The sequence below is a fragment of the Mesoplodon mirus genome (assembly GCF_964341445.2).
Source record: "Mesoplodon mirus genome assembly, chromosome: 15".
NCBI lineage: Eukaryota > Metazoa > Chordata > Mammalia > Artiodactyla > Ziphiidae > Mesoplodon > Mesoplodon mirus.
In genome coordinates this window covers 33,142,118-33,167,655 of record NC_138991.1, presented here as the reverse complement: position 1 = coordinate 33,167,655, position 25,538 = coordinate 33,142,118, and the positions used below count along the sequence as shown (strand labels likewise).

Here is a 25,538-nt window from a genome sequence, read left to right as displayed (position 1 = left end):
GGAGGACCGAGGCCCTGAGGGAGCGGCTGACAGATCACGGAAGTGGCCACGGCGCCTGCGCAGCCCGGCTGGGGCGGTCGGCGCACGCGCACAGCCGGGCGCGCGGCCGGGGTCCAGAGCGCGGCCGGCGGGGGAGGGTTGGGCGCCTGAAGGGAAGGTGCTGCATCTGCAAAGTCGGCGTCAGAAAACCGCTGGAAGGTGGTGGCGGGGCAGCGTGGATGTCTTACTGCTTCCCTCGAAAAATGTCCTCAGACTCACGGACCGAAGTGTGTGGAGCTTGGCGCTTTCATAAGTGCTTTGGTCACGAAATGAGGTACTGAGAATTGGGGCCTTTTGAGCCACACGGACCGACAAATCCCTACGTTTTTCTCCCTTCATAGAGGCCCCATCAGAGCCCGTCTCCCTCTGTGGAAGTCTCTCCAAGGAACCTTCTCGACCCTTCCTCAGTCAGAATCACTTGTTCCCTGTTCCCGAGATGGCGCCACAGCACCGGGGAGTTGGGAAAGTTCAACTGCCCCCCAAACACAGGAAGACAATGCCCTGAACCCCTCTTCCCGCTAGACTGGTTGCCCTTGAACCCACAGAAATTCTGAACCAGCTCTCCTGGCCCTGGGGTGGTTTACAAGTTTGACCCCCAAATGCTTGGCTGTCAGGTGATGTTCACCAAAGTAAACTTGTCAAATTCCCGACTTCAGAGTCACACTGTGTTCTCTGGGGCTGTTCATGGAGCAGTAACGCCCTGGAAGTAATTGTTGTATTTGGTCCCATGGCTACAAAGCCTTTGGTCTTAGGGGCGATCGAGGACAGATTGAGAGCTGAAAGATCATTTTCAGTTAATCACTCCCTCCTGAAGACAACATCCTGGCAAAGGAAGGGCAGCACGTGTGGAAGCAAGGATTCCTCGCGTGTCTGCAAGTTAGGTGAACTAATCCAGAAGTATGTAGAGTTGGTACCCAGAGTCAAAATACCTACCGTGTTTTATTCAGATCCCACCTCTTTACAAAGGACAGTTCCTTCTTTGAAGCAGCTTATAATCCGGGCAGATGAGAGTGACACATGCAAATCAGTAAAACCAGGCTCTTTATAATAAATGACAAGGTAAGAAATAATTTAGCCTCAGAAAAGTAACAGTGAGACATTTAATGGTAGTCACTGGTTCTATCGTTTGAGTTAATATTTTGCATTTCAGCCTAAACAAAGCTTACCGTTTGATGCATTTCCTTTCATGTTTTATGAGCCATTCCAGATGATAGACTGTTAGTTCCACAGGGGCTGTAAGTGAAACCACCTTGTTCTGTACTGAAGAAACGGGACTAGAGGACTTTGAGAGTTGAGGAAGATTTTGATGTAAGTCAGTGGCAGGGCTGACCTGATGCCTAGTCCAGAACATAGCCCCTAATCCCACCATGTTCTGGTGTAAGAGCCAGTTTGAGTTACAAGGAGGGCAAGTTATTTTTATTGTTTGTTGTTTAGACTAGTGTAATGACCTTGATCTAGTATCCAATATGAGGACTCTGCCTTTTAAAAAATTAATTCCAGGGAAGGTGATACTTAGAAATGGGAAACAGGAGGAAGAGAGTGGTTGGACACTGCCATGGGATGATTTTATTTGCTTAATAGATTCACTTGGAATTAGTGATATTGTGAGTGCGCCCCTCCTACCATCTCGTTGTGGTTTCTTGTTTATGTCTTTGGGTGTAGAAGATCTTTTTTGGTAGGTTCTGGTCTTTATTATGGATGGTTGTTCAGCAGTTAGTTGTGATTTTGGTGAGCTCCTGAGAGGAGGTGAGCTCAAGGTCCTTCTGCTCTGCCATCTTGTCCCAGCCCCTGTCAGTTGGAATTGGAATAGAATTGAATTGAAGCTTTGATCAAGCTTCAAGTCATCAAATAATGAGTATTCACCAAGTGCCAAGTATTGTGTCAAGCATTTTGTGCAGTGTACAGAAGACTTGGGTAAAATTCCACTCTCCTCAAGGAACTTAGAGACTAGGATGAAACCAGTTCACACATATTTTAAATACAAGGAAATGCATGGTGCTTCAAACCTGGAAGTTCCTAGTTAATGTTTGTTGAATGAAACTATAACTAATGAAACAGTCTGGGGTTTCGACTGGTTACCCCCAGTTGTGAATGGGAAGGGGGTTTGTATAGACACATCAGGAACATAACCAATCATAGGTTGGAAAGGTTATGTGTTTGCAAACATCTAAGGATTTCCTTCTGTTCAGGAGACCTTTGATTTAGTATCTGGAATGTGGATTTGGAGAGTAAGAAGATTTGTTCTTGCTTGTGCCACCAGCTGAATGACAGTGAACACTTATTGCCAATTTGCCTCCATTTCTGTCTCTTACATGGGTTAAGGCCTGCAGCCTATTCACCACAAGACTCTTGGAAATGTTACTGAATCAATGCATATAAAAGCTATAAGTTAACAGAAGGACAAAAACCTAAATGCATACTCTGTGTTAATACTTAATAATCCTTATGATTTAGATATTGTCCCAATTGCTGGGTGTGGCCCCAAGGGGGGAAGGTTTCCTATAGAAAGGATTTTATACAATTAGTGCAGAGGGATTGAAAAATGCATGCAGATTTTTCCACTCTAGGCTGCTCACCCAGTTCATTTCCATAACGCAGGGATGGGACCAGTTTATGGGGTGTCTAGGGACGTAAGATAGTCTCAGATGGTATATAAATAGCATACAATCACTAATAACCATACTTAGAAGAACAAGCAGATAAGCATACTTATGAATACTAAGTATCATTTTCCAAATTTGATAAGTGAAATCTGTAGTCTACAAGCTTGTAAATCTCCTGGAGGCCAGGGCCACTTCTTACACATTTTGTTTCTAACACATTTTTTCATGTTTTTATGGAATCTTCTATTATTTTAATAAAAAGGTAGTATGATGGACAGCTTAAGAGAGTTCATTGACTGGAAATAAATAGAACTGGGTTCAAATTCTTACTCTGCAGCTTACCAGCTACAGTACATATATGACTTTGGGCAAGTCAATCAACTTCTATAAGTTTCTGTCAAATGATAATAGTTCCCACCTCTTAGGGTGGTTCTAAGGATTAAAATAGATGACATATATACAGTACTTGAGTTCGTGACACATTAAAAGCAGCCAATAAATTGTGGCAATTACTGTTGGAGAATACCAAATTGATTGTCATAATTTATTATTTCCCAATTGTTTTTCCCCAGTCTGTGGCTTGGTTCATTCTCTTAATGTCTTTCAAAGAGCAGAAGATCTTAATTTTGAGGAAGTCCATTTATCAAGTGTCATGTTTAAGAAATTTTTGCTTAATTCAAGGTTATATAGATTTTTTTCCTGTATTTTTCTATACGTTTTATAGTTTTTACACTGATTGATTTCAGGGTGTTAAACTAAACTTGCATTGCTGGGAAAAGTCCTACTTGGTCTTGATGTATTATTCTTTTTACACAGTATTGTATTCGGTTGTTAAAATTTTGTTAAGAATTTGACAATTTAAAATATAATTTAAAATCTTTGCTTATGGAGGGTATTGTTTTGTAATTTACTTTTCTTGTAATTTCTAGTTTTGGTATCCGAGTAATTCTGGCCTCGTAAAATGCGTTCAGAAGTATTCCTTTCTCTTCAGTTTTCTGGAGGAGTTTGTGTAGAATTAGCATTTTAAAGTTTCTAAACATGGGAGTTTTTTTTTTTAATAAATTTATTTATTTATTTATTTATTTATTTATGGCTACGCTGGGTCTTCGTTGCTGCGCACGGGCTTTCTCTAGTTGCGGCGAGCAGAGGTGGTGTGGTGCGTGGGCTTCTCTTTGTGGTAGCTTCTCGTTGCGGAGCACAGCCTCTAGGCACGCGGGCTTCAGTAGTTGCAGCACACAGGCTCAGTAGCTGTGGCCCATGGGCTTAGTTGCTGTGCGGCATGTGGGATCTTCCAGGACCATGGTTTGAACCTGTGTCCCCTGCATTGGCAGGTGGATTCTTAACCACTGCGCCACCAGGGAAGCCCAACATGGAAGTTTTAAGTTATATTTTTGTTAAAGATTTCTGCCTTACTGCATAATTTCTAGCTTAACTACTGATTTGGTTTTGCTTGTTTATTCTTTCAGTTGCTAAGAAAGGTGTGTTAATACATCCCAAATGATTGTAGATTTGTCTGTCTCTAATTCTGTCATTTTTTTCTTTATGTATTTTGAGACTATATTATAGGTGCATCTATTTTATATAATACGTTAGGTTTTTTGATAAAGTGAATGTTTTACCATTGTGAAATATTCCTTTCTGATAGTGCTTTTTGTCTTAACGTTTGCTTCTCTGATATTAATATAGCAACCCCAGCTTTCTTTTGTGGTTTTTTTTTTTTTTTTTTTTTTTTTTGCGGTACACGGGCCTCTCACCGTTGCGGCCTCTCCCGTTGCGGAGCACAGGCTCCGGACGTGCCGGCCCAGCGGCCATGGTTCATGGCCTCAGCCACTCCGCGGCATGTGGGATCTTCCCGGACCGGGACACGAACCCGTGTCCCCTGCATCGGCAGGCGGACTCTCAACCACTGTGCCACCAGGGAAGCCCAACCCCAGCTTTCTTTTGGTTAGTGTTTGCCCGGTATATCTTTTTCTCTCTTTTTACTTTAAACTTTTCTATTACCTTATGTTATTAGATGAGCTGCTCATAAACAACATATAGTTGCATTTTATTTTTATAGCATGTTTATCTTTTAACTTGAAACATCCAGTCCATTTACATTTAAAGTTAATTACTGATATATTGGAGTTGAACCCTACCATCTTATCATTTACTTTATTTTTGTCCTATTCTGTTTCTTTTTCTCTTCTTTCTTGCCTTCTTTTGGATTGATTTTTATTTTTTAATTTTATTTTTTGGCCGCACCGTGCATCATGTGGGATCTTAGTTCCCTGACCAGGGATTGAACCTGCGTCCCCTGCATTAGAAGCTCGGAGTCTTAACCACTGGACCGCCAGGGAAGTCCCGTGGATTGATTATTTTTTATATTCCATTTTCAAGGACTAATTCAGAGCTGTGCTGGAGCCAGCTCAGACTGGCTCAAGAGAGCCAAGAATGCCCATCTCCTCCCAACTCCATGTTCAGTAACCTCTTGGTGGCTTGACATCGGCCGTGGTAGAGCATTTGTACCATAGAAAGTAACAAAGGCTTCAGATCAGGGCTTTTGTCCTACAGAGAGCTGGTTGCTAAATGTTTACCAGCAACCAATGATTAGTACTTTCTCTTCCTGGATAATGCAAGGATCTTAGAATACCTTAGCTCCTTTGTTATCCTTCTCCATAGTTATATGCTATTCTTGTCATGCATTTTAATTCTATAGTAAATATCATGTGTTTGCCATTTTCTGAAGTTCCTGTGGGATTGTTTCTATTACTAACATGTTGTTTTGACTGGTTCTAGTTTATGTTCTTGTCCTCTCATACGCTTGGTTACCAATGTTGTGTCTAACATTTTATTTTTAAAGTTGTGTAGGAATAATTTGAGACCTAAAATGATTTTATCTTTGCCCAGATAAGGTTTTCATTTTCATCTTGCCATGTACCCAAAGATGTCAACAGTCTGGAATCACCTTTATCTAATTTTAGGATTTGAGATTTTCTTGACCCCCAGATGACTCAAAGCTGGGCTCCAGTCCTTGGGAAGAATGTTCATCTTCTAATTCACCCTTACTCCCCGAATCCCAACCCAAAACACAGGTGTGGTGGTTAATTTTATTTGTCAACTTGACTGAGCCCTAAGATGCCCAGATATTTGGTCAAACATTATTCTGGATGTTTCTGTGAGGGAGTTTTTTAGATGAGATTGACATTTAAATTGGTAGACTGAAAAAAGCAGATTGCCCTCCATAATGTGGATGTTGCTCACCCAATCAGTTGAAGACCTGAATAGAACAAAAGGCTGACCTCCTCCAAGTAAAAGATAATTCCTCCTGCGTGACAGGAGGAATTGAACTGGAACATTGGATCTTTCTGGTTCTACAGCAGCTTCTGGCCTTCCCACTTGAACCAGGACATTGGCTCTGCAGATTTTTTACTTGCCGGCCTTCATAATCATGTGAGTCAGTTCCTCATGATAAATCTCTTTACATCTATCTACCTATATATCTTTATGACTCTGTATCTATCTTTATCTCTCTGTCTGACTCTCTGTCTGTCTGTCTCTCTGTCTGTCTCTCTCTCTCCTGTTGGTTCCATTTCTCTGGAGAACTCTAAGTAATACAACAGACATTTACCAGGACCCTCATCCTTGGAGGGCCCTGGACTCTGACTTTTGTCTTTGTGGTCATGATAGGCTGTCAGAAGTACTGCTCAGACTCTCAACCACTTGTACTGGAATTAGCAAATAGCCCTCTCAGTAAAGCAGTCCTAAAATGCTGAACCCCCTCTCTGGTGTTTCTCTTGGATATTGACCTGGTAATTACTACCTTATTCTCTCTTAATTTTGAGTAGATGTTTTGTGTATTTTGTCCACTTGTCTAGTTACCGTTAGTGAGAGAGTTGTCTGTCACCCTAGTCCTCCATTACCAGAATCATTTGGTAAGTAACCATTTTTAAAAATTATCCTGTTTGTTATTTTTATTTTGCTAAACCCTGTTGCATTAATGATATGTCTTTTACACATTATTACATTGTTTGCTTTGTGGTACATGTCAGTTGTAGGTTAAAGGGAATATTCAATTCGCATCAAATATAGTATAGTGCATGTCATCATGTACTGCTCACAAGTGTAATCACTATGGAGTTCATTAAGTGTTAAATAGGTAATTAGTGTATAAAATGTTTATATTATGCAGAAATGTTTGGAGAATTGTTTTATAGGTGTTCAGGAGGGTTTTAGTGATATTTAGAGAAATCGGTTGGAATTTTTGGACAGATGGTGAATGCATTCTTGTTTTCTCACTTAAAATAGTGTGATATAGACTCCTTTGGTCTTAGAATTGTTTGGGGGAATGGATTAACCTGGGATGGCTATATTTCTATTGTAGCATATAGCGTGCCTCTGATTTTGTGTGCTTATCACATATATATTTGTGGCTGCTTCTCATATCATACTCCCAAATGAAGATGTTGGCAAAAGTTGAGCAATTTCATAGTTGGAGGGAAGTTAACCAGTTGTGGCAACTGTCTTGACAGACAGAAGGGTAGAGCAGTGTGGAAAGGTAGAGACCGGGGTCCTTCACATTGCACTAATTCTGGAACCTGTGACTGCAGGGTTTGGTGTGAAAGATCATTAGATGTCACTATTGCTTGCACCACTGTTGGCTCATGTGCCACTACCTGCCACCAAGCACACTCTCAGCGGGTTCTCCCCACTCCTACCTTCCACTCCCACAGGCTCTCCCTCCCCTTTATGCCTCCTACGCATCCTTAGGCACCAGCAAAGACACGATTTCCTCTACCTTCCAGGACTCTCCTGTCGCATCCTGTACCTACCCCCACAGTAGCCTTTCTAATTGCCAAACCTAATTTTCATAATACAGGTTCCCCCTTGGTCGAAATATCTGGTTACTGTTTTGCTGTCTGTATTTAAAAGTTGGTTTTTTAAATGTCTGTAGAGAAAAGTGTTACGGAATCACTGCTCCAAAGTCTCAGGATACAGTTTTCATTAGCCTAAGCCAGGGTTCAGGGTTCAGAGGAGAGAACAGTCCCTTATAATAGCCAGCAAGTTCCCTTCCTGTCTTGAGGTTTTACCATAACTCAAGGTTGGCCTTTTCACAGCAGATCTCCAGCCTCAGTTCCTGGTAGCTTGTGGGTGGAAGGGCCCGGGGTCTTTGTGATTTCTGGAAACACCCAAAGTTGTGCTCCATGGGGATGACCCAGAACCTGCTGGGTTCCCTACAAGGACCCAGGAGTGGTTCACATGTGAAAGGAGGAGGAAGATAATTGATGTATGTACCTTAAAATGTACCTGGGATTTGCTTTAATCAGGTGTGGGAAGATACACAGACATAGAAATGATTGTCATAAAGGAAGAAGTTTATACACTCATAGACCTAGAAGTAGGAGGCATGGCATGACATGCCACTCAGAGGGCCATGTGGGGAAGCGCCAGGGTTGGTCAGGAGCAGAAGGAGCAAGGGGGAAGCATGCGCACGAGCTTTCATTGTGGTTTCCATGGGAAGGAGTGGGCGATGCAGGGTGAGCAGGCTTAGGATTGGCTAATTTCAGCAGGCTCTGGGACAGAGGGGCAGTCCCTCGTCTGCTACCTGGTCCTGGGATAATTAGGGCAGGGGAATATTGCCTCCCAGAGTATAAGAACTGGATAGAGGAGGTGGTTCAGAGTTTGGGCTCCAGATTGGTTAGTCTGTGTTATGAGAGCTGTTTGCTATCCCTAAGAATTGGCAGCCCTGGGAGAGGCAGGCCAGGGAGGCCCCAGATGCCAGACCTTCAAGAATATAGAAAATAAGAAAATATACTTAATACAATCAGTGATACAAAATTTAGCAGCCTTAAAAGCTATCCCAAAACATTTAGCAAAACCATCTAAATAGTCTTTGCTCCATTTACTCTACAGAACATGGTGCCAGAGCCCTGATTTCAATCATCGTGGATACCAATTATATATTATTATTTTGTAGGGCCATATAGATTATGCCCTTTTAGGCCTTTAAGCCATTCTGAAATTTCATGTCCTTAGGCAAAAACAACATATGTGGCGAGGTGAAGTCCGTTTTCATATAAACACTGGGTCAGAGACCTCACCTCATCTCCTGCCACAAAGAATTATTTCTATCTCTGCATTAACTGAATGGTCTTGGGCAAGTCACTGAGCCTGTCTACTTCTGGGCCCCCACCCTCCCTGGCAAAGTCAGGAGCTGCTCTGAAATTCTCTGAGTGTGGGGGGACCACAAGTGGACTGTCCTCCAGGAAACAATGATGAGGTCTTTCAACCTCATGGAATGCTCCTGGCATCTCTCCAGGAAGAGGCTTGCTGCCATCAGCTACTAGACTGACAGCCCAGCAGAGCCTGCCCCAGGAGGTCAAGTGTCAGAGTCCTAGGGAATGCTAGAAGAAACTTGGCGAGTGTCTCAGCGCCATGCACAATGGGCTCCGTGCCAAGTTATCTTGTTTAAACTTCACATTCCTATGAGGCAGATGTTCTTATTATTCCTCATTTAATAGTTGAGGAAACAGGAGATAAGATAGGTTAAGTTGCCCAAGGTCACACTGCTGGGAAAGTGGAACCCATATCTGACTTCAAAGCATAAGTATTAGACTTATTTTATGTAATTACAGAGGTGAAGACTAGATTGAAGTAAGGGCAAAATAGAGGAGACATATTTCGACTCAATACTGGGTGGGACTTTTGAACCATGATTGCTAGCCAAAAGTGCAGTGGGCTGCCTTTTTTTCACTGGAAGAGTTCAAGTTGGATTACCATTTTTTTCATGGATGCTATGGAAGGGAATCCCAAACTGGCTGAAAGTTGGACTAGACACCCTCCAAATGTCCCTTTGAACCCTAAAATTCTAATATAATTCTAAGATTGTGTGATTTGGTGTCGCCCAGGAAATTCACATACAGCAGTTGGAGACCCCACCACCGGAGGGCAGCGTCTTCACATTTGGTGCACTTGCACTGACGGACGTAAACCCCGTTCCCTCCGAGGTGCCTAGAGAGTGCGAAGATTAGAACCATCATGGGGGTGATGTGGGCCCGTGTGAAGACGGAGAGGGATCCACCACCAGCATATTAATATCCCTTCTTCTACCAGCCTGAACAATGATTTCTGTCTGCCAGTGCATTGGAGAGGTCAGGGTGCTGAAATTCAAAGGGAAGACCCCATTTCCATGAAGCTGGGGAGGAGGGGCGTTCTGAGGGCTGCTCCCTCTGCCCCTGCACCTCAAAGACTAGGACAGTGAGGAGAGAAACAGGGTCGAGGTGACAAAGAAATCCCATCACACTTGGGAAGATGGAAGGACCCAGGAAGGGAAGAGCAACTTGGAGGGACCGTGAGACCTGCCTTCCATTCAGGTGGTTCTGTAGGGTCCTGGGTGTCAAAACCAGGGTTGACAGGTGGATTCCACCAGGGAGCAGGGCTCAGCCTGATTTAAGGAAGTGCTCTGTGCAATGTCAGGAAGCACTGCCTTGGGAGGCACTCACTCCAAACGTATTTACTGTATTTACTGTGTTCTCCCTTCAGGCCGGGCGCTGTCTTATTGCTGAGAAACAGCAGTGAATAAAACACACAAGATACACTTTGCCTGCCCTCACAGAGCTGACCTGCCTGTGTCTGAGCATCCGGGGAGATGCTGAGGCGTGGCGTGGGGGGCCTTTGGCCTGGATAGATCTTAACATCCTTTTAGGGGGTCCTGTAACTATCTCAGCTTTATGAAACCTAGTTTGTCTTCATATCTCTGATACACCCTTTCACAATTTGCAAAGAACCTCACCATGACTACATAGGTTTCATGGTTTCCAATAGACACAAGCCTGTGAATGAGGTCATGGACACAACAGAACTCTGATATACTATAAAAATTGCCTTTGGATTAGGAAGTCTCAGAAAAAATTCTTCACTTAAAAACAATCTCCTGGGCCTCCCTGGTGGCGCAGTGGTTGAGAGTCCGCCTGCCAATGCAGGGGATACGGGTTCGTGCCCCGGTCTGGGAGGATCCCATATGCAGCGGAGCGGCTGGGCCCGTGAGCCATGGCCGCTGGGCCTGCGCATCCGGAGCCTGTGCTCCGCAACGGAAGAGGCCACAACAGTGAGAGGCCCGCATACCGCGAAAAAAAAAAAAAAAAAAAAAAAAAAAAACAATCTCCTTTCGGTCTGTTTTTCAAGTTTCTTTTATTTAAGATGCATGGGCACAAGGTATTAAAATTGTCCACACGAGGAATTACTTCTAGAGAACAGCCAAGTCCCACAGACATTACATATTCCGTCCTTGACATGAACATGTAGAATCTCAACTAAATCAGACCCACTGTTACTGTACTCCAACTGCTTGACAGGTTGATGCCATCTCGGAGAAGCCACGCTAATTTAAATTCCTCTAATGGCTGGGTATTTACATTCCCAAGCCCATCTCCCCCCACAGCTATCTTTATTCTTTTGCACCTATCTCTTTCTGGCTTGCACTTTCCTTTGCATAGTAAACATTCTCAGGATAGACCCAGTTTTCCATTTTCATATATTTTTCCTCTCAGTGGTCTGCTGTTGTGATCTGTGTCACCCTGGAAGAAAAAAGAGAGAGAGGGTGAGAAGACCCTTGTGGGCCAGAGCTGGGAATTCTGACATCTTTGACCCCTTCTTGCTAAAAAGACAGCGCCCTCAGGTTCCTGGGCTGCTTCTGCACAGGTTTCCTTCCTTGTAATGGACACCACTGGGTCATACCTGGCTCATTCTTTGCTAGGTTGTGCGGATTTAGGGACACCTTCTTTGGGCCTGGCATGCCCAGGTAGGCCTGAACTCTAGTCGGGCCATTGAGAAGGCCAGAGTGCGATGCCCTGGGATGCAATGCTCACCATGCACTTGTCTGCAGTGTCTCATGAGGGGCCAAGAGGCTTCTTTTGCCAGCTTGATGTGTCTTCCCAGGAAAGAAAAGCTACTACTTATCACATCCCACAAATGGATTTTAAAAATAAGGAAGATTTCCTCATGGAGATTATGGAATACTTGCTCCCAACAGGACCCTTCACACCCACCCCCCACACCTGTCCCACCAGCTTTGTCTCCCACCCTGTCCAGCACTCTGACCTCATCCTGAGCCCCTCTTCTCCAGTCATGCTGTACCCTTGTGCGCATCCCACCTCTGCACTTCTGCATGTGTTGGGCCTTCTATCTGGAATTCCCTTCTTTCCCTCTCTACCTGGTGAGGGATCCATTTTATTTATTCTTTTTAATTTCGATTCTATTATTTTTACTTTTAATTTTTGTTTATTTTAATTACTATCTGAGATGAATACTTTTATGAAATACACTGACCATGCACTTGGATGTCATGGCAGCATCCAATTGCTCCCGAAATTTCTAAACACTTCCTCTCAAGTTTCTGCAGTGGGGACCACCCACTGAGTGGCACTGCTCTAGACTCTCATACGGGTCATGTCCTCCATGGAGCTGCTCCCTAGCCACCTCAGGTCGAACCAGTCGTTCCTCCCCTGGAATCCCCTCCTGTGAGAAGCAAATACTGCAGAACAGTCACTCACAGCTTTGTGGTGATTGCTGTGTGCGTCTGCCTCTCCACTGGACTCTGAGCTCCACGAGGGAGGATGTTGTTTCTTATTCATCTCTGTATACCAGAGTACAGGCCTAGTCCATATTCAGAGCTTGGTCAGTATTTGTGATTGAAGATAATGCCACTTTGGAAAACTAAATTCCTGTGGGATTTTGGCTTAGTGGTAACCCATGTACTAGTTTGCTTGCAATATCTCATGGCCACAATGGCATATCTGTGACTGATAAGGGGAAAATGGGGTAAAAGAGTGAGGATGGACCAGGACACAGAGAGCAGACCCCAGGGGCTCTGCCTCTGGGCACTGTTGGCAGGACTGTAACCCAATGACACGAAGACAGAGTAGTTGGACCAGGGCCAGCAGACCCCAGGAATAAACAGTCACCACGCTGGGGCAGGGGATCTGCTTTACAAGGTACCTAATCCTGGAGGCCAAGACTTAGCAGGCAGAAGGAGCTGAAACGCCTCCTGAGTCTGGGTGGTGCAAGAGGCCTCAGGAGTAACACCCACCAAGGGGGGAGCTCAATAGAAGGGACCCCTTTGAGGGTTTTGCCCTGAAGGGAGGGGGTTACATGTTAATTGTAGGACTCATCCAGAGGCAAGCCTCTGGTTTCCTTAACTTCCTGAGCTAACCATTATTTAAGAATTAGAGAATTAAAAAGAAGATTCTGTGTCCTATTTTTTGCTCCCTCCCTAAGCAAATGGTGAGAAAAGGCTCAGCTTGAATTCAGAGGTCAATGGGGTTATCACTTCTGGCTAAAACCCAAACTGGACCCGGTCCTGAGAGATAGAGAGCAGTGAGTGGGGGACCTTACCCTCACCAAGGGCTGACTCAACTGGATGCTTGAACACGAGGCCAGAAAAAAATTCCCAGAATCCATGGAGGTTGAACATCAGCACGTGGCACTGAGACTCCAAACCCCTGCCCCTCCCAACCTAAACCAAGTCCTTGATCATGAGTTGTCCCGGTTCATCCTAATCAGACGGTAACCTTATCAATCTCCACAGTAATTAAAATAAAGGACAGCCTGCCTTTCCATAGCACAGGGCTTGCGTGACCATGGGCGTCACTGAACTTCCCTGAGCTCATTTTCCTCACCTGACAAACGCAGATATTTATACCTACCTCACGGGATAAATTAGAGTGAAAAACATTTACCACATGTCTGGCTCTTGTGAAAGTAGAAGAAACCTGCATTCCCTGGCCCCTGTTTCTGTAAGGGGAGATTTCTGCTACAGCACTGGTTCTCAAACTTGCCCATATGTCTGAATCACCTGGAGGTCTGGTTAAACCTCAAATGCAGGGCCCACCCCCAGAGCTTCTGCTTCAGTAGGTCTGGCATGGAGCCCAAGAATTCGCATTTCTAACAACTTCCCAGGTGATGCTGAGGTGGCTGCTGGTCCAAAGGACCACATTTTGGGAACCACTGCTCTAGAATAATGTTCTTTGCTTCTCACCTTTCCCTTGCTCCTCTCATGGGAAGAGGAGTGGTTTATCCTGTGCTTGGAAGAAGGAACCAGGAAGGTGGGGATGAACCCCATCTGGTCTCCTTTTGGATCTACCTGCAGGGTCGATGAGCTCTGGTTATTCCTGCCCTTGGAGTAGGGGCTGCTCCCCAGGGAGCAGGGCTGTGGTTGTTCAGTTCTGCAGGTACTTTTAATTCTGGGGTGAAGTACAAGGATGCTCATGGTGGACACCCATGAATTCTCAATCTAGAATTGCATCATAATAAAACTAGCATTGTGACTTCTATGTATTTGTCTCCTGTATTTCTTCTCAATTGGTTTTGGATTAAGGAAAATAATAAAAGACTATTAAAAAAATTTCCCCTAAAATCCCACCGGCGCTCAGTGCTCAAGAAATGGTATCTGTGATGATGATGATTTCCTTGATGTTAGAAACCTAACTTCAGCCAGCATTGATGAAGTCCTCGGGGATGATACTGTGGGGGATATGAAAGATGAATGCACACCACCTGTAAGCTTGCAAATGTCCCTGCGGTTCTCCAGTGACAACAAGCATGTACTGAGCACCTGTCTGCCAGGCCTGGTGTGAAGGGGCATTGGACGCGGAACCTGCCTCCCAAGAGCTTCTGCTCAGATGGGGGCAGCGTCACGACCACCAGCACCTGTGACACAAGTGGACGGCATCACACCTCAGAGTGCTGAGGGAGTGTTGAGGCCGAAGGGACAGGGGAGGCTTTGGGATCCCCGTTGCATAAGGTCGGGGCATGGCAGACAGGAAGCAGAGAAGTTGGAAAGAGCAAAGCAAGAGCAGGGAAGGTGAACTTGGAGCGTGGAGTCCACACCTACTGGCTGTGAGCTGGCACACGTGGCACCTCACTCCTCAGAAAGGGTTTTGGAGGTGCCTGTCTTGGACACCTGGATGATCTCCACAGAGGTGATGCCTTTGCTGGCCACGCGGTGTCTGGTGCGCAGCTTGTTAAGGGCGGTCTCCGCCATGCCGGCCCGCTCCTCGGCGTCATCCAGCTCGTGTACCGTCTTCCTATAGCGAGCCAAGGTCTGGTTGGCCTGCTCCTCCTGTGACAAAGGCACAGTGGAAAATGGGGCATAAACCTGGCTTGTTCTGGCTAAACATGCATTGTTTTCAGTTCTACATGGACATCTTAAGAGTCCAGTCGTTCTGTAAGGCTTATTAGGAAACACAGTGGTCCTGGGTCGGGGCATCCTCCAGGTCACCACGGACACCCACCTTCAACGCTTTTAGCTGATTGTTTTTGGCTTTGACGTCTGTATTTCTAAATAAAATGTGCTCTGTTGCGGCTTCTATAATGTGTGGTTTTAGGCATTAGCTATTGGTACCCCACCATGGAAGATGTGGATTTGGTGCTTTCTTGAGCCCCCGTCACACATTTCCCACCCCCTCATCTTCCCAAGAGAGTCATAGTGTCATTTTGGTTAGAACTGTATTTCCTGTAAGCCGGGCCTTTATTGAGCCTCTTGGGAACAGTGTTAGGTGCGTGGGTGGATGATGGAGTCAATGTGGTGGTCCCAGAACTGGCAGCAAATGACAGCAGAGTCAAATATCTACATCCTGGTTGGGGGACGATGGTGGCGGCAGGTGGGCATGCGGTCTAGGGTTGAGACTTGAAGCTGCCATTTGCTAACCATGTGACTTTGAAATAACATAAGTACCCTACTCTGGGCTGTTTCCTCACCTGTGAAATAGATTAAGGGTATCAGCCTTCCTGCCTTGTGTCAAGGGGATCAAATAAGGGAAGGTTCTGGTGTTTAACCTTCTGACCAGGAGGGAGAGGCCCCAAGGGGCAGTGGAAGCAGGACGGAGGCACCCGCGACCTTCCCTGGCTTTAGATCCCACCGAAGTAGGTGTTTGTTAGCACGGGTGTTCTCAGGGGATATTTTCATTTTTTACACATTCTTATCTCTGGTGTGTCATGTCTAGTCCACCCCCCATGTGATAGCGAGAATGAAGTGCTGTGGACAGGAAGCCATCTTTTGGCCAAGACTTGAGTCCTCTCCTGTGGTTCATTCTAACCAAGGCTGGAAACCTGGGCTGGGAAGTGGGGAGAATTGGGGCCACACGGCGGGCACCCACCGCCTCCTCAATCTGCCGCTTGTAGACCTTCAGCTTGTTCTGCAGCTTCTCCACCAGCTCCTGCATGCGCTGGTTGGTCTTGTGGTCCTCCTCCGTCTGGAAGACCAGCTCTTTGAGGCGCCGCTCATTCTTCCGCAGCGTCTTGACCGTTTCCACGTGCTGTTTCTGCTCCCCGTCCAGCTCTGTCTCCAGTTCTTTGATCTGGGGGAGGAGGAGAGGAATGCAGCTGGGGGAACGCAGGTTTTTGAACTTCAGAGCTCAGTGGCCTTGGGCAGGGGTGTCGCGGTGTCCACTTCCTGCCCAGAGGTGAGCCCTGCCCAGGAGGGTTGGGTGGGCTCAGCCTTTCACCAGCAGGTGGTCAGATGCCTTGAGCCTCAAGTTTCCTCCTCTGGAAAATGGGGGAGGCAGGGGTGGGACAAGGTGACTGACCCCCTGGGCCCTTCCAGCTCTGACATTCCATGAGGTGAAGACAGAGGCTCGTTTTAAGTAAGTAATAAGAGAGGAATAATGTTGGAAACAGAGACTGGGGACAGAGACAGAGGAAGAATATGGGGAACCACTCTGCTTGGGGGCTAAGGACACTCTGGGGGAAAGGTGACAGGGAGAAGAGGAGGAGAGGAGACCTTTGTAGAAATAGATTAGAGGCCCAGCTCCTCATCAGATGCTTGGCACTTTTGTGGGGAAAAGACCCCCTTCCGACCTCCTTTTTCCCTCTCTGTTTCAGTGCCGCCCTCACCCTGGCTTCCAGCTTCATGATTGTGCGTTTCCCTCCCTTGAGAGCCAGCTGCTCAGCCTCCTCCATCTTGGCCTGCAAGTCCTTGATGGTGACCTCGTAGTTCTTCTTGATTTTCTCCAGGTGCATGCAGTGGTCCTGCTCTTGCCGGAGTTCCTCGGCCATGCGGGCAGCCTGGTGGCGGGTGGGGGGCGGGTGGAAGCACTGGAGCTGGAGCTGGGCTCCCATCCAGCCTCCTGGTGCCTTTGAGAGATGAGGGACCTTGTCTCCCAGCCTCTGGGACACCAAGGGGTGGACAAGAGGACCCTGGCTGACATGCTGCTGGGGTGTGGTGGAGGGGGTGCCCCACGCTCCCACATCCCTCCGAGCGACGGGAGGAGGCAGGCACCTGTGCTCAGACCCAGGCCGCCCAATCCCATGGACCCGCCAGCCGGCGCTCTCCAACCAGACTCTGCTGTCTCCTCCATGAGGGGCACAGCACAGAGAGCGGGAAAAACACAGGTCTGAGTAGAAAGCCCAAGGTCTGCACCCAGCCCCAGTCATTTAACCCACTTGTTCTTGTGTAAAATATTCGTGGAGGGCTTACAGCGTGCTGGGTACCAGTCTATGATCTCAGGACACAGTACCAAATAAGACCAACAATGTTCCTGAGCTCCTGGCATTTCAGTCAAGCCTAAGGAGCTTGACATTAAAATCTGTATTTCCTCATCTTTAAAGTGGGGCACGTAGCATCCACCACTGAGCACCCAAAGGGATACTAGGGTGAAAACACTTGGAGGCCTCCCTTGCCGACCTCCAGCCCTGAAACCCTGGGCACGGCACCCATCTTCCTTTCACTAACCCTCCCCTTAAGGCTGGTTCAAGGCTCCTCTACTTGCCAAAATACCCGCCCAGATGAGCCCACTTCAATGGCTCCTTCGGTCTGTGTCCCCAGGCCTCATGCTCTAATCTCTTGGGTTTTCAGAAAACAAAGGAGGCGGCCTTCCCTGCCTAGGGTGGCCTGGTCCCCGGCAGGGGGCCTGGCTGGGGTGGGGGTAGGGTGCCCAGGCCCCTCCTGGCTGCAGCAGGCAGTGCACGCACTTACATCCGTCATGGCTTTCTTGGCCCTCTCGTCAACCGAGCGGAACTCGCTGATGAGCTCCTCATGCTCGTTGGAGATGCGCTGGACATCAGACTCCAGCTTACGCTTGACCACGAGGAGGCTTTGGTTCTGGAGGAGGAAACGAAGACATTGCCATGAGCCCGGAGTCTGCACAGCCCTTCCTGTGTCCAGGAAAAGCCACCCTCTCCCAGACCCCCAACAAGAAATGGCCCTGGGCCCCCTGCTTGGGGTGAAGGTCTCTATCCTGCATTCTCCTCTTGAGTTTTAGATTAGAATTTGCATCACACGGAGCCTGGGAAGAACATCATTTAGGCCTGGGGTGGGTGGTAGCTCTAGAACAATCCTGAACGTGGAGCTGGGAAGACCAGGTTCAAGCCCTAGTGCTTCTGCCTATGTGTCTAATTTTTACCCCTGGGATTGGTCTTTTATCTCTAAAGTGGGGTTGTAATCCCTATATGTCCCATGTACATTATTTTCTTTCGGTGAATTCGCATGAGATGGTGAGTAAGGATGAAACCGTGTTGGTAAAGGACTGCATTGTGAGCGGCAGGAAGCACCTGCGTCACTGCTGGGGTCCCTGGTGTTGACCATGGGTGAGCCACTCAACTCTCGGCCACAGTTTTTCATTTGTACCACGAATGTCGGACTTTGGAATATTCTAGATCCCTTCCAGTTCTGAAGTTCTATCTTCAGTACACTGGGCGGGGTGGGAGGATGGGGGGTGGTAACGGTTGTCCTTAAAATTGGCTAAATCATCAGAATTTCATGAGTTTCTAACAATTAAATTCCCGGGGGTCCCACCACAGACTCACTGGATCAGAATCTCCAGGGGAGAGTCTGGGAGTCTGTCTTGAAAAGCTCTGCACTGAAAAATGGTGAAGATGGTACCTTTTATGTTATGGGTTTGTTTTGTTTGTTTGTTTTCTAACCACAACAGAAAGAAAGCTCTGCAGGTGCATTCTGAGGATCTGCTGAGTGGGCCCTTGAGGGGAGCCCGTGAGGTTTGGGCACCGCCCTGGCCTCTCCCCAGCGCCCCGAGTGGGAGTCCACATGGCCGGGAGCTGCCCCCACCTGGACGTTGAGCTCGTTGCGCCGCTCAGTGACCTCCACCGCCTCCTGCTCCAGCAGCTTGCGGGAGCGCTCGCTGCCCTCCAGGGCCGAGCGCAGCTCGTCCAGCTCTGTCTGCAGCAGGCTCAGGCGCCGCTCCTGCAGGTTGTGCTGTTCCCGCAGCTCCCCGTGCTGCCGGGCGTCCTCGTCCATCTGGATCTGCAGGTCCTGGGGGACAAGAGACCCCGGCCTGAGCCCTTCTCCCACGGCCAGGAGTCGCCCAGGCCTGAGGGTGCTATGACCTTCCTGGACCAGGCTCAGCAGGGGGCTGGGGTGAAGGTGGGGAGGTGGAGGCCACAGGGGAAGAGAGTGCAAAGTGCAGCCCTGCCCTGGGGAGTTCAGGGTCTGGTTGATGCAGGGCCCAGGTGTCAGGAGGATCTGTCCAGTCTGGTCAGCATGAGGTCAAGGATTTCCTGATGACGAGGACCTGGTGTTTCCAGCAGGATCTTCTCAACGAGGCCTTCCTCAGTGACCTTTGACAATTACACCCTGCCCTGGCTCATTCCCGTCTCCCTTCTCCTGTCTTGTTCTTTCTCCATAGCACTTCTGACCATTTTTAATACTACAGTTTTATTTATTTGTTGCTTATTATTTGTCTGCAGGGAAGTTTGTTTGTTTTATCCATTCTTGTACCCCTAGCACCTAATACAGTGCCTGGTCAGGGCAGGGCTCCAGTAAACACATGTTGAATGCATGGGTCCAGCTATGCATGTGCTACAGACCAGGCTGATGACATCAAGTGATAAAGCAGGCCTTCAACTCTGTTTAAGGTGAGTGGTCGGTATATGGGTGTTTGTTATGTTCTTTATTTTTCTATGTCTGTAATCATTTCTAATAAGTCAAAAATGATTTTAAAAAGCAAGACAGGCCCAGCTTCCTGATTCCCTCCTTCCCTCTTTCCAGTGGTCCAGGATACGGATCTTGGTAGTTGGGGTCTCTCATTTATACAGTCCCCAAGTCTCCTGCTCCCTAGACTGCCAGCCACCCCACGTTCTCGCTCTCGTGTCTTTATCCTGGCTGGACAGGCATGTCATTAGCTCCCAGTGAGCCTGCAGGCTCAGGGCTGGCTGGCTTTGTGATTAGTTCTTCCTGCTCCCAGATTGCTACCTTGATTTGCTGTTGCAGCCTTTTCAGCGTCTTCACAAGTTCGCTGTTGTTCTTGTTGGCGTGGTCCAGCTGGATTTCCATCTCATTCAGGTCTGTCTCCATCTTCTTCTTGAGCCGAAGTGCCTCTGCCCGGCCCTTGGCCTCCGCCTCCAGGCTGGCCTGCAAGGATTCGATGGCCCTCTGGTGGTTCTTCCTGCAAGTCCAAGCAGAGAAGGCCTTGGTGTACTGGGCCCACTGTTCAGGATGTGCTAAACCTCTCTAGATAAGAAGTCTCAGCAATAATGTGGATGCGGCCACCATGCTGTGAGATTAAACTGTATCTCCTCTTAAAGTCTTTAAGTGGGGGAGCATCATGCTTTGGGAAAAGGAATGGAAGGTCAATGTTTACCATGTGTCTTTGTGATCTCAATTCATTTAATATGCAAAACAGCCCGGCAAGGAAACTGAGGCTCCAACATGATGAAAAACACGCCAAAAGATCACCCTTTAGTCCACAATGGAGTCAGAATTCAAGGTCAGATGCTAAGGTCTCTGTTTGTTTTCATTATAAAATGTGAGCTTTGGCTATACAGGTCAGAATCTCTCTTTTCAAAGCAACAGTTAAGTGACCAAAGAAAAAAATAGATAAATTGGACTTCGTCAAAATGTAAGACTTTTGTGTTTCAAAGGATGTTATCAATAAAGTGAAAAGACAACCCACACAATGGGAGAAAATATTTGCAAATCATATATCTGATAACGGTCTAGTATCCAGAATAAATAAAGAACTCTTAAAATCAACAATAAAAAGATAAATAACCCAGTTTTGGGGAAAGAACTTGAATGGACATTTCTCCAAACCAGATATATAGCTGGTCAGTAAGCACATAAAAGATGCTCAGCATCATTAGCCATCATGAAAATGCAATTCACGTCCACCAGGATGGCTATAAGCAAATGGCTACTCTAAGTACTTCATATAAATGGAATCATACAGTATTTGTCTTCTTGTGACTGGCTTACTTCACTTAGCATAATGTCCTCAAGGTTCATTCATGTTATAGCATGTCAGAATCTCCTTCCTTTTTAAGGCTGAATAATATTCCACTGTATGGATGGACCACATTTTGTGTATCTATTCATTCATCACTGGGCATTTTGGTTGCTTCCCCATTTTTGCTATTATGAATAATGCTGCAGTGAAGTTGGGTGTACAAATATCTCTTTGAGACCCTGATTTTAATTCTTCTGGGTATATACTCAGAAGTGGAATTGCTGGATCGTATGGTAATTCTATTTAAAAAAATTTGAGGAATCTCCATACTGTTTTCCACAGCAGCTGTACCATTATTTTACATTCCCACCAACAGTGTACAAGGGTTCCAATTTCTCCACATCCTTGCCAACACTTGTTATTTTCTGTTTTTTGGATAGTAGCTATCCTAATGGAAGAGAGGTGGTATCTCGTAGTTTTGATTTGTATTTCCCTAATGACTAATGATACTGAGCATCTTTCCATGTACTTGTTGGCCATTTGTATATCTTCTTTGGAGAAATGTCTATTTGAGTCCTTTACCCATTTTTTTTTTATTTTATTGAAGTATAGTTGATTTACAGTGTTGTGTTAATTTCTGCTGTACAGCAAAGTGATTCAGTAATACATAACTATTCTTCTTCATGTTCTTTTCCATTATGGTTTATTACAGGATATTGGCTATAGTTCCCTGTGCTATATAGTAGGACCTTGTTGTTTATCCATTCTATATGTTTGTATCTGCTAATATCAAACTCCCAATCCATCTCTCCCCCACCTCCCCTCCCCCTTGGCAACCACAAGTCTGTTCTCTATGTCTCTGAGTCTATTTCTGTTTTGTAAATAAGTTCATTTGTATATTTCAGATTCCGCATGTAAGTGATATCATGTGGTATTTGTCTTTCTCCTTCTGATTTACTTCACTACCCTTTTTTTTTTTTTTACATGTTACGCGGGCCTCTCACTGTTGTGGCCTCTCCCGTTGCGGAGCACAGGCTCCGGACGCGCAGGCTCAGCGGCCATGGCTCACGGGCCCAGCCGCTCTGCAGCATGTGGGATCTTCCTGGACCAGGGCACGAACCTGCGTCCCCTGCATCAGCAGGCAGACTCTCAACCACTGCACCACCAGGGAAGCCCCACTACCCATTTTTGAATTGGGTTATTATCTCATGGGGTTTTGTGATGAATCACTAAACTACTATATTTCTAAGTGCAAACCAGAGAGTGCCACATTAGTATGAGGTACCATCATTATTCCCATTTCACAGATGAGGAAACAGGTTCAGAGAGGCTCACCTAAATTGCCCAAGCTCACACATGACTGGTATGTGGCAGCGACCCAGGTTTCTGGACTCTGCTCCATCATGCTACCTAGACCAGTCTCCTGTCCCATCAGCCTCATACCTCGTAGCTTCAAATTCCTCTTCTTTCTCGTGGATTCTCCGGTCGATATCAGCTTTCACCTGAGCCAGTTCCAGCTGAATTCGAATCACCTTGCTCTCTTCAACCTGCCAGGAATATAAACATCAGTCTTCCTGGCCCAGCAGGTGTGTGGTTCCTGGCCAAGGTCCAGCCCCCAATGTGATGACCACATGGTTACCTCCAGGGAAGACTCAGCTTCCTCCAGGGCCACGTGGAGTTCTTCCTTCTCAATCTCCAATTTTTTCTTCATTTTCTGCAGCTCATGTATACTCCGTCCTCCCTCACCCAGCTGATCAATCAGTTCCTTTATCTCCTCTGAGAAAGGAATATTCTTGTTAACAAGAAGCATGAGGACTGCCGGCTTCCCGGGGTAATGGCATGTGACACAATTATTCCTCTATCTTTTCTCACCTGCACCGGGAGCTGATGGGGGTGGTAGGCAAGGGACCCTCAGCAGCACCTGATCATAACCACCCCCTCCTCTTTTCCTTCCTCTCCTAGTCCAGTCAACCTGTACCTGGTTCAGCTCTTCCTCCCCAATCTTTAACTGTGTTTACTTTATGCCCAAGTCCTTCAGTACTTACACTTCTGAAATTAAGAAAGCAGAGGCCTCAAACAGTTAACTCACAAGATTATCTCCTGTAAGCAGAGAGCTCCTCTGGGAGTGACTCATAGGACCTTGGGCAGCTTTGGGGACAATCAAGGACCATCTTTTTCTACCCTCCATTGCAGTGATGCTACATCAACCCCCCCGGGACTCAAATACAACACTGGGGAGGAAGCAGGGTGGGGCAACCCAGATTGAGGAAACCCTGCATTGAGTGAGTTTTCATTTCTGCCGCTCAGCAGAACAGGGACCCCAAAACAGTTCTCCAAAAATGGAAAAAAAGTGACATCTCTTGAACACTGAGTTTGTGTTTAGGAAAACCACAAAAACAAATAATACACATTTCATGTGGCAAGATTAGATAACCAGCACTTTTCAAGCAATATCCAACAGAATGAAATTCCAGCCTGAGACTCCTATATGTAAGAAACACATATGCATACACATATTATTTACATATGGTAGATGGAAGGGCTCAGTATCTAAAATCTCCTGAGCCCTTATTTGACCAGCTACTCTACCGAGCAAAGACTTAAGACATTTTTATCTTATTTCATTACCGCAACAGCCTTACACGGAAGGCAGTATTATTTCCCCATTTTACAGATGAGGCGCAGAAGAACTAGGTAACTCACCTGCCTGAAGTTATACTGCTGAATGCCCACATGCTTGGACCAAGTGCTTGCCAGCCAGTCAGCAAACACTGATTGTGCACCTACTATGTGCTGGGTGCTCAGACCCATGACGGGAGGGGGGCAGTCCGGCTGTGTCCTTGTCCCTGCAGGCCTGTCCATCTGCCCCCAGACTCACCCTGCAGGGTCTTGTTCTCCTTCTTCACCGACTCCAGGTGCTCCAGGCACTCCTCGTAGACGGTCTTGATCTTGAAGCTCTCAGTCATGTACATGCGGCCCTCCTTCTGGGAGGCGTCCACCTCCACCTGCAGCTCCTCGCACTTCTGCTGCCACTCAGCCAGCATCTTGTCAAAGACCCGCTGCTTCTTGTCCAGCGCGGCGGCCGCGGCGTTGGCCTGGGGTGAGGGGGGGATGGTGTCAGGGGTCTGCCTTTCCTGTGCCTTTCCCCTCCTTCTGCCCCCTCCCTTCCTTCCCTCTACCTCTCCAGTAACTCTGGTGACCCCAGACTTCTTCGAATGGGGATAGAATTCAACATTTGTGGCACAAGCACAGAACAGGGAGTCCAGAAATAATTACGTTTCAGTTCCAAAACATCTACTACTAGACGTGTGACCTTGGGCAGCCCACCTTATCTTCCCAGGTGAGGGTTTTCTCAGGTGTGAAAGGAGGGATCTGGGCCACAACAGCCTTCCCAGATTCATGACGTTCACCTAACTCCCCATAACGTATTTCTCTATAACATACTAATATATATCATTGCCCAACTCAGAGATGGGTGGGTATTATTTTTCTTGTGCATCAAAGCTCATTATTCTTAGACATTATTTTCACAGCCCTTCCACCTTTTTCATAACTCCCCGCAACTGTGTATTTGCTGCGGCACAATGTTAGACGTTGTAAATTTCTGCTTAATTTCTTCTTTTTTTTTTCTGCTTAACTTCTTAATCTGGAGGGAGCAAAAACCTTCTTGGGGTTATAGGACTTTTTCCCCCCAAAGCCTCTCACATGGCTATGACCTTATCTGGACCAAGACTGGGTTGGTGTGTGCCAGTGGAAATCTTATTTAATTCTGCTAAAGACTGGCGAATCAGTCTGAACTAGGGATGCAAATGGGAATATTTAGCCACACAAAGTGTGTGGGACATGGTTTGCAGAAGAGGAAGGGGAACAGGGGCAATAGGTTCCTGGACTTCCCGGGACTGAGTTTTATCCTTGTCACGGACCTATTTAAATAGTGACTGGTTGAGTTAAGATCTCAGAATCATGAGCATGTTGACACATGTTCAAGCAGTGAACAGTGGGCCTGACTGCAAACCCTGTTCTCCACCCTCTTGGGCCACCTGTTCCTTCTTGCTAACCCAACACATGACAGTCTCATCCAGCTTCCTGTGGGCTGTTGGACCCGGCAAATGGTCAGCCTTGGAGCATTTGGCCCTCTGACCTTCTCCAAGTCAATGGTGAGGTCCTCAACTTCTGCCTGGAGTCTCTGTTTGTTTTTCTCGAGGGAGGCGGCTCGGGCCTGGGCGGCTTCAGCCGTCTCTTCTGCCTCCTGGAGCCTGGCGGCCAGTTTTCTCCTGGGGATGAGAGCAAGAGAGGCCATCAAGGAAACATAGGCACCCACGGGCAGGGGAGCCCAGCATGGCGCTGAGCTCTGGTGTCACAATGGAAAAGATGCAGATAAAAAGGGGGGTGTTTGGAACAGAGCAACCAGTGTCCAGTCATCCATTTCACAAATATTCATTGTTTCTACTCAGTGCCAAGTCCTATTCTAGTCATTAGGAAAGCAGCAGTGAATAAAACAGACTAAGATCCCTGCCCTCAAAACTTCTGTTCTAGAGGGGGGACAGAAAACACAACAAAATGACATAAGCACTATGGGAAAATAAAGCAGGGAGGGGACACATGTGCAAAGGCCAGGACCCTGTGGGTGTCTGGGGAAGAGGTTCCAGGCAGAGAGAGGGGAGGGTTTGAAATTGAGGTTTAGCTTGGAGTGAGAGCCTGGGGTGGGACCAGGCAGCCCCCGTAGCTCTCAATAGAAAAT

At 46.9% G+C, this 25,538-nt stretch overlaps 1 protein-coding gene across 1 annotated transcript in view; it reads right to left on the bottom strand.

Moving 5' to 3' along the window:
* Nucleotides 1-11,123: 11,123 nt before the first annotated feature.
* Nucleotides 11,124-25,538, bottom strand: part of MYH16 (myosin heavy chain 16) — a gene marked incomplete at its 5' end in the record, with an annotated part of 56,872 nt that continues 42,457 nt past the window's right edge. Inside the window, 11 exons of the mRNA XM_082600649.1 lie at nucleotides 11,124-11,197; nucleotides 14,508-14,739; nucleotides 15,776-15,976; nucleotides 16,512-16,682; nucleotides 17,593-17,718; nucleotides 18,682-18,885; nucleotides 19,825-20,017; nucleotides 22,241-22,344; nucleotides 22,437-22,573; nucleotides 23,676-23,892; nucleotides 24,939-25,071. Of these exons, the coding sequence (XP_082456775.1) occupies nucleotides 14,539-14,739; nucleotides 15,776-15,976; nucleotides 16,512-16,682; nucleotides 17,593-17,718; nucleotides 18,682-18,885; nucleotides 19,825-20,017; nucleotides 22,241-22,344; nucleotides 22,437-22,573; nucleotides 23,676-23,892; nucleotides 24,939-25,071 (1,687 nt within the window). The 3' untranslated portion in view covers nucleotides 11,124-11,197; nucleotides 14,508-14,538. The remainder of the gene's footprint in view (nucleotides 11,198-14,507; nucleotides 14,740-15,775; nucleotides 15,977-16,511; nucleotides 16,683-17,592; nucleotides 17,719-18,681; nucleotides 18,886-19,824; nucleotides 20,018-22,240; nucleotides 22,345-22,436; nucleotides 22,574-23,675; nucleotides 23,893-24,938; nucleotides 25,072-25,538) is intronic.